Here is a 9,319-nt window from a genome sequence, read left to right as displayed (position 1 = left end):
TTATAATAATTGTTATAAACATGGATGGAGGTATATATTATAGAGTGGAACGTGTTCGAGTGACCTTGTTATTTTTTGATTTACATAAGAGTGTATAGTACATAAATTTCTACTGACCCCAATCTTTTTTCCAATGATGACTTCATAAAAATTAATTTGTGTAGCAACTATTTCGGAGGATGGTGGCTACTTAGGAAGGAAGTGGTTTAAAGATAGACTATTAACCTATCAACACTATTCCAATGACACAGCAAAAGAATTAAAAAAATTTGTTGTAATTAAGATATAGAGTTAAATACCTAGTTGTTACATACTTACCTGTGGTTTATAGATATTGCAGAGTTGGTCTCAAAGATTCAATAATTACATAATTGATACCAGTGATTGTAATTTTTACATTTGTGTGCTCCTTATCACTAACATGTGTTAAGTTACTCGAGGCCTCTTTTCCAAAAAAAAAAAAAAAACACTATTTGAGAAAAACCTTGCTTTACCCGGGCTTGGGACCGGCAAAATAAACTTAAAGGCTCATTATTGGCGAAGCTAATTTAATTTTTTGTATTTTTATATATTTTTTTATATGTATACAGATAAGTTCAACCCAACCCAACCCAAATATCATATATAATTTTTTTTAAGTTGGAGACCCTATTGATTTAGAGGCCTAAAGCCCAAGCCTCAAAATACTTGGGCTTGGGCCAGCCCTGACTCTAAGATATATTTGGTTTCTTATCACCGACGGGGGTTCGATCCTGAGCCGCACCCCGGTTTTCATCCGCCTGTTACTTCAGCGAGGCATCTCGTGTTGAGGCAGTACGATTTCTGGAGGAACGCCATAACCAAGTCTGACCAACCCAGCACGAGCCCGGTTAAGACAACGTAGTCTGGGCAGATGTTGGCTAGGAGCTACCGTTTAAACGGTGTGACATTGGGTCACTAAAAAAGAAAGTCACTTTAAAAAAAAAATATTTCAATTGGACATTAATTAGGTTCCAATATTACTTTGGTTAGTTGTAAAAGCTTTTAACTTGATTCCTTGAGACCACTATTTTCTGCTGCAGATAGAACATGGGAATCGAATTTGGTAAGGAGTGCCAACGAGGATGGGACCTTGAGACAACATGATCTTTTGAAGAATCACTTCTTGTCCCTCTTCTGAATCTTCTCATCGAGAATGTCATAAATGTGTTAGTAGCTAGTAAGTGTATTTGTAATGTTAAAATTTTTCCTAACCTAAATTTTTAGCTAGTAAGTGTATTTGTAATGTTAAAATTACGCTTCTTATTGTCTCTATTACTAACCTAAATTTTTCCTATGAATTTATCTTTAGATGAAAATGTTAAAATTTTTGTTTGCACCCACCATCCTTTTAAACAGTCCCCAAAAAGTTGTAATCAAGTTGATAGATATTTGAATACCGAAACCAACCAACTGGGATAGCCTAGTTGGCCACCGATACCCACCTCTTCTCAGAGGTACTGGGTTCGAGTCTTGGGAGTGGCATATGTCGTCCAGGGTAAGAACTCGGCATGGAGAAGTCACCGCGGAGCTAGCTTGATCGGGCAGCGGCTCCCAGAGTGAGATCACTCCGGCGATTGAGAGGACCGTGCACTATCCCCTATCTGAATACCGAAACCTAGTGACTCCAATAAGAACTTCCATTTTTTATGAATTAGTTGGAGAACCCACCACAACCAATCATTTAACTCACTCTATTTTTTATTTTTATTTTTTGTAATGCAAGGATTTGATCAAGAAAATCCATTCCATTGTCTTCCTCCTCATCAGTTGAGTCATTCACAAAAAAAATAAAAATAAAAAAAATAAAAAATAATAATAACTAGGATTGCGACCTGCCGCAATGCGGCGGGGATTTTTTAGATATAACTAAGTCAATCTATGACCCGCACGTTATGTTAAACCTGTCAAACGGGGGAAAATAGACGATGTAAAAACGTTCACCCACACGCGCACGTTGCGTCGTGTTAACTCGCAAAATTTAGAACGAAACGTAAAAACATTAAACCAAAGACGCACGTTGCGATGTGTTAAGTCACAAAATTTAGAACCAAGCATAAAGCAAAAAAAATGCGGAAAATGAAAACTATAAAGGATCAAAGTTGAAAGTAAAAAAAAGTTGTGAGAATATGTTGCAAAAGATAAAAATTTTTGGGTTAAAAGTAAAAAAACAAATAGTTTTGGGTTAAAAGTAATTTATGAAATACTTTTGGGTGAAAAGTAAAAAAAACACTTTTTTTTTGGAAAACCCCCAAAGCCAGCGTTACGACAACCATATGTATAACCACCCCGCGTTGCGGCGGAGCGTAAAACGGTGTGTCAGATAGTACTAATGTCACATAACCGTCATCGACCACCAACACTGACTCGACCTAGGATACGTGTGTTGCGACGAACCTGTCAAACATGGAAAAATAGAGGTAAAAACGTTGAACCACACATGCACGTTGCGTCGTATTAACTCAAAAAATTTAGAGCTATACGTAAAACGAAAATTTGCGAGAGATAAAAAGTATAAGTGACAAAAGTTGCGTAGTTAAATTTCAAATAATGAAAAGTTTTTTGTTAAAGTTAAAAAAACAAATTAGGTAAGGTTAAAATTGAAAAAGGTAAAAAGATTTTGGTTAAAAGTAAAAAATCAAGTTTTTTTTTTTTTTGAAAAACTCTTGAAGCACAATGTACAAGTGGTATTGCACAAAAAAGTTGCAAACTTATATATGGAATAATAATAATAATAATAATAATAATAATAATAATAATAATAATAAAAGGTAAATTACTTTTTGAGTCCCTGTGTTTTATGATTTTTAACTAGTTGAGTCTAAAAGCAAAAAGTTTAACGACCTGAATCCCCGTAAGTATTTTCTTTAACCATTTGAGTCCAAATTTCTAACCCAATTAGAATTTTGTTGTTAAGTTTTGTTAAATTATCAAAGTATCCATATAATTAAAAAATAAAAATAAAAAACCACATGTTCTTCACAAGATCAGGCACACCCATCTCTTTCTCTCTCTTTAAAGTCTGCACCCATCATCTCTGTGGCACCTATGGAAAATCCAAAGTCATCCTGATCTAACCCAGTTACCTTCGAAGCCCAGGAAGGGCCCAATTCATTACTCGAGTATATTACGTAGAAGGTTCTATTATATCACATAACTGACCATACTGCAAACCCTAATTCCCTCAACTAACCTTCGGCAGCCTTCTTCTCGGGAGCTCTCTCTCCCTCTCTCTCTCTCTCTCTCTCTCGAATCTAAGCATCTTCGCTCCCACATCGTACTCCGGTTAGTGTACTAATTGTGTTTGAATGTACTGATATGGCTGTGTTTATGATAATTGATGTATTACATGAGTAGTGTGTTTTCTAAGGATCGTTAGGCAGCATGTATGAATTCGTTGAATGCATGTGTGATAATCCGATAAATCAATATTAGAATGATCATAAGGATTTGGCAAGTTTCTGTGATAATCGGCTGATTAGAAGCATTCATAATGATTTTACCGATGATTAGGGTGTACGATGTTTGTGTTTGATCTATTGAGCCGTATGTTATACACACAGTTCTGATGGTTGTATGATGAAGGGTGTTATGGATTTAAGTTAGTGTGTTAATGATGATGAACTGATGATTAGGGGTTGTATGAACATGAATGATAATTAACTGAATTAGATGGTTTGATCCGTTTTGGGATTATAGCAACTATTTACTGAAATTAAGGAAACCTTGAAACTGTTAAGGTCAGGCGACGAACCCCAGGTCGACGAAGGTTTAGGTCGACGAAGGATCTTATTCTTTGTCGACAAGTCTTTTGACGAACCATCTGAATCTTCATCACAATTGTTTCTGGACGAAGTATAGACCTTCACCATGAAGGATCTTTTTCACGAAGGTTCTCCTTCGTGTAGGTATTCCACTGTGATGATTATGATACTGGATATTTGTGTTATAAATATTATCTGATTGCATGATAATGTTGATTAGGAATGAGTAATCTGGTTTGATTAATGTGAGTAGCAAATTCACTAATTGAATGTATTACGTGTCATGCACATGGGATGTGGATTGTTGTGAGAATGAGCAATTGCTAAGTGTTATACGGTGATCTTTGTGATAAATGTAAACTGTGTAAATACGTGACTTAATTTATTACGAAATTAATTTCATTGGTAACCACGGTAGGATTGGTTGACTAACTAGAACGGGTAACTTAATATACTGAGCAAATCTAAGGTGAGTTCACTGTCTTTTTCAAGCATGCGTCCCAGAGAGGGACATCTGGTAAATATTCTGAGGAGGAATATTAGGTAAATTGGTTTAACTGGAATGTTAAACTTGGGATGTTGGTTAATACACTCATATCTATCATTTAAGTCCCATCATATACCGAATTAGTTGCCGGGGAGGCAACGAGGTTATTAGTTGATAACGCTATTAGGTTTGGCACCCTCACACCGTACCGGGGAGGACGAGCGTGAACTAATTACCTTAACCACTCGACCAATGTTTGATAAAGCATTGGGGAAGGGCAAACAATCTGGAGCCATCTGCGGTAATCGAGTTATTAACAACATCGAATCTCTGATATGTTTTAAATTCATACGTGGTAACTAAACGTGTTAACAAACTATGAACTCACCATCGTTGTCTGACACACTTGTCTGCATGCTTGCAGGACGTTAGATTCATGGATGTGGAACTTACTATCTGGGAGTGCTGGAGTGGTCATGGGTCGAGTCTCTTGGATACATGTTCTTTGGTTTCGTACACTTGTTTTGAAACAGTTGAATAACGATTTACATTATGCTCCCGATGACGTTTTGGTTTAAGTTATGATTTGAAACTATATTATGAAATAAATGGAATCTTTTATTTAATATATTGTTATAGTTCAATGTGATTAGTGGCTGGATCCTGGTACGTCACACATCCCACGGCGTTTCCGCATGTGGTATTTTGGGGGTGTGACAGTGTGGTATCAGAGCCACTGGTTATAGTGAACTTGGTTTTAAAATGCTTTTATAAAACCAGACTATAACCGAACAACTTTGAAATCGACCATGACACTCAGCTCCAGATTGCAAGGTTCGTCTCTCGTTTACTTATTGCATAGCATATCTAGTGTACACTTATGTATGATGTTGCATGTGATTGCACACTTAGCACTACAGACTGAATTCATGTGTTACTTGTCTATGCTATGTGGTTGATAGAGTCACACTGCGACCTTCCTCTCGACTTTCATGACTTATGTTTTGTGATGTCTTTTGTCTTGCTATTCGAAATTGAGGAACCTTTTAGCACGAGTTGGGAGGAGCTGAGATAAACATGCAAATTGCATTGTTATAATGGGTGCACACATAATAATAATGTGGGGTGCATGTGAGTCCTAGTGAGGCTTAACAAGTGTGAAAGGGGTTCCGCTCTGTTGTCTGATGTAAACCTGGTAGTCTGTAGAAGTCATTGTGATGTTTAATTCCTACTCAATTCTGACCCTTAACCTTTTCCCTTCTCTTATATAGAATCATGAGTGGACGTGGTGGACGTAATAGTGGACGTGGTGGTGGCCGCGGCGGTGGACGTGGCAACATTGCTATGAATCAGGCCGAATTAACAGACCTAATCGACACTCGTGTGGTTGAAGCCCTAGCGGCTTATCAGGCTGGTACAATATGTGCCAAATATTCTTTATTCCTGTGTCGCGAACTCAACTCTTACCCGTGTATTGTCTTTTCTTTCGTCCTTAGGTCAACAAGTGAATCAGAATCAAAACAATCTGCCTATTTGCACGTTTAAGACGTTCATGGATTGTAAGCCACAGACATTCAGTGGGACTGAAGGAGCTGCGGGGCAACTTCGTTGGTTTGAGAAAGTTGAGTCAGTCTTTGCTATGTGTAACTGTCCCGTGGGGGACCGAGTGAAGTATACTACAGGAACATTGGGGGATGGTGCCTTAACTTGGTGGAATGCCCAAGTGCAGATGTTGGGCATCGAAATGGCCGATGCCACTACTTGGGATGATTTCAAGGAGTTGATGCGGGAAGAGTACTGTCATCGTGATGAGAGTCAGAAACTCGAGAATGAATACTACAATCTGAAGATTGAGGGGTCTGAGATCGAGGCTTACACGAAACGATCTCATGAGCTAGCAAACATGTGCCCTAGCTTATCTCGACCCCCACCTCGAAGAATTGAATTGTACATCAAGGGCTTAGCACCGCAAGTTAAGAGTTTGGTCACTGCTGCAAATCTTAACAACGTGCCACAGATCATTCGTTTAGCACACAAGATTACCGACCAAGAGGTCGAGCATGGTTCGCTACCGCCTCGTGTTTCTGCTACTCCTACAGCTACTACTACCCCTGCTAGTGATAACAAGCGCAAGTGGAATGATGCGGACAAGGTGTCCAACTAGAAGCAGACATAGAAAAAGCCAGACAAAAGCAGCACTCGTAGCTTCAATCAGTCCTCCTATGTTAACCAAGGTCAGAGCAGCAATCCGAACCAAGGCTCCTACGCTGGAAGGCAGTCAAAGTGCAACAAGTGTGGTTATCATCATCGTGGACCGTGTGTCCGAGCTTGCCATAGGTGTGATAAGGTGGGCCATATGGCAAAAGACTGTAGAGCCCCGTTCCCAAAGCAACAGCAGCAGCAGAATCAGCAGCAACAACAGCAGCACCAGCAACAGCAAAGGCAGCAGCCCCATCAAAACCAAGGAAATAGGAAGGGGGTTTCCAGTGTGGGGACGAGGGTCACATTAAACGGGATTGCCCTCAGCTGAATCAAAATGCCAATGATAACAACAACCGTCAGAATAACAATGCTGGGAACAACAATAACGGCAACAATAGGGGCAATGGTGCTCGTGGAAGGGTATTTACAATTGGTGCTGGTGATGCTAGGAACGACGGCATTGTCGTGACTGGTACGTTTTCTGTGAACAATCTCCTTGCTTCTGTGTTATTTGATTCCGGTGCCGATTGGAGTTATGTGTCCTTAAAGTTCAGTCAGCGATTAGGGTTAACACCAACACCTCTAGAAGCTAAGCATGTAGTAGAATTAGCTGATGACAAAACAATAGAAGCTTCGCATGTTCTTTTTGGGTGTAAACTAGATCTTGTGGGTCAAGTGTTTGACATTGACCTCCTTCCTGTTACCCTCGGTAGTTTCGATGTTGTGGTTGGTATGGACTGGTTGTCCAAGCACCGTGCTGACATACTTTGTAAAGAGAATACCGTACGTATCCCTCTCCCTAGTGGAGAGCCTTTGTTGGTTCAAGGTCACTGTAGTGGTGCAATGGTTGGCATGTTCTCAGCTATGAAAGCCCAGAAGTGTTTACGTAAGGGTTATCCTGCTATTTTAGCACTTATTATTGACACTCAGTCTGAAGAATGGAAAATCGAAGATCTGCCTGTTGTCCGTGAATTTCCTGAAGAACTTCTTGGTTTACCTCCACACCATCAGGTGGAGTTTCAGATTAACCTCACACCCGGGGCAGCCCCGATTGCTCGCGCCCCTTATTGTCTTGCACCAGGAGAGTTGCAGGAACTGTCTCCAAGAACTGTTGGATAGAGGTTTTATCCAACCCAGGTCTTCGCCTTGGGGAGCCCCAGTTCTGTTTGTGAAGAAGAAAGACGGGTCTTTTCGTATGTGCATAGACTATCGAGAGCTCAACAAGGTGACAGTCAAGAACCGTTACCCTTTGCCACGTATCGATGATCTGTTTGACCAGTTGCAAGGGTCAAGTTTTTACTCGAAGATCGATTTAAGATCGGGCTATCATCAGATGAGAGTCCGAGAGGAGGATGTCCCCAAAACGGCTTTTCGAACACAGTATGTCCATTATGAGTTTTTGGTTATGCCGTTCGGGTTAACTAATGCACCAGCGGTTTTCATGGACCTCATGAACCGCGTCTACAAACCGTATCTTGATGATTTCGTCATTGTGTTTATCGATGACATCTTAATCTACTCTAAGAGCAAGGAAGACCACGAGCGACACTTGCTTCTTTTCTTGGAGCTCCTGAGGAAGGAGAAACTCTACGCGAAATTCTCTAAGTGTGACTTCTGGATTCGAAAGGTACACTTCCTCGGCCACATTGTGAACGAATCAGGGATACACATGGATCCCGCAAAGATTGATGCTATCAGAAATTGGGCGGCACCGAGAAATCCTTCGGAGGTGCGACAATTTCTTGGCCTCGCTGGGTATTATCGCAGATTTATTAAAGACTTCTCGAGGATCGCTCAACCACTCACTGCACTAACACAGAAAGGCGTAGTATATTCTTGGGGAACGAAGCAGGAGGATGCTTTCCAACTCTTGAAACAGAAACTCTGCAGTGCACCGATCTTTTCTTTACCCGAAGGTACCAAGGATTTTGTGGTATACTGTGATGCTTCTATTCAAAGTCTCGGTTGTGTGCTAATGCAACGTGAAAAGGTGATAGCTTACGCTTCTTGGCAGTTGAAGGTTCATGAAAAGAATTACACGACTCACGACTTAGAGTTGGGGGCCGTGGTGTTTGCGCTCAAAATCTGGAGGCATAACTTATACGGTACTAAATGCACTATTTATACCGACCACAAGAGCCTTCAGCATATCTTTGATCAAAAGGAATTAAATATGCGACAACGTCGCTGGGTAGAACTCTTAAACGACTACGACTGTGCAATCAAGTATCATCTAGGTAAGGCTAACGTCGTAGCTGATGTCCTTAGTCGGAAGGAAACGAAACCCAAACGTGTTCGCGCCTTGCAACTCACCATCCATTCTAATTTGCCTGACCAGATCCGTTCTGCTCAAACTTAAGCGTTGAAAGGGAAAAACATTTGTTACGCCCTATCACGTTTAACCTTAAAAATGACGCAGTGGAAAAAGAGCCATAAATTTTCTTTCCTTATTGACTACATTATTTACATGAAGGTTCCAAATTCTCAAAATGTGAACGTTCTATAAAAAGAATTCACAACATTTGTACTAAAATTAAGACTTCTAGACGTTATATACTCCAACTATGTGACCGATCTTTCTGTACAATCCTTGTACTTGACTCAATCTAGGTCCGCTTCACTTCCTTAGTAGCTGAAGAAGTCCGTGTAGCACCTGTGGCATCACATACAAGTTAGCCATTAGTCAACGAAAACATTATATAACATTAATCTCATATAATTAAAGATTAAATAACGTTCGATAATGCATCTTCAGTTCATTCAACTATCCTTCCTCATTCTCTTGTTCCGGGTTCGGCTTAAACTTCATAAGAATCTGATGTGCTCATTCCTGCATTACGTACCAACC

General features: G+C 40.0%; 1 protein-coding gene across 1 annotated transcript; it reads left to right on the top strand.

The window, feature by feature from the left end:
• The first annotated feature begins 5,544 nt into the window (after positions 1-5,544).
• LOC110907430 lies at positions 5,545-6,433 on the top strand. Its single transcript, XM_022152414.1, has 2 exons — positions 5,545-5,683; positions 5,766-6,433. Exons 1-2 carry the CDS (start codon positions 5,545-5,547, stop codon positions 6,431-6,433), a joined length of 807 nt encoding a protein of 268 aa, XP_022008106.1.
• The last annotated feature ends 2,886 nt before the right edge of the window (positions 6,434-9,319 follow it).

Source organism: Helianthus annuus, chromosome 14 (genome assembly GCF_002127325.2).
Source record: "Helianthus annuus cultivar XRQ/B chromosome 14, HanXRQr2.0-SUNRISE, whole genome shotgun sequence".
In the NCBI taxonomy this organism is placed as follows: Eukaryota; Viridiplantae; Streptophyta; class Magnoliopsida; order Asterales; family Asteraceae; genus Helianthus; species Helianthus annuus.
Note: the sequence above shows the minus strand (reverse complement) of the source record. Positions and strands in the feature narration are given on the sequence as shown.

Coding starts and splice junctions, on each gene's coding strand:
- LOC110907430 (XM_022152414.1), top strand. CDS start 5,545: ATGAGTGGACGTGGTGGACGTAATAGTGGACGTGGTGGTGGCCGCGGC. Junction 5,684..5,765: donor CCTAGCGGCTTATCAGGCTG/GTACAATATGTG, acceptor TTTCGTCCTTAG/GTCAACAAGTGAATCAGAAT.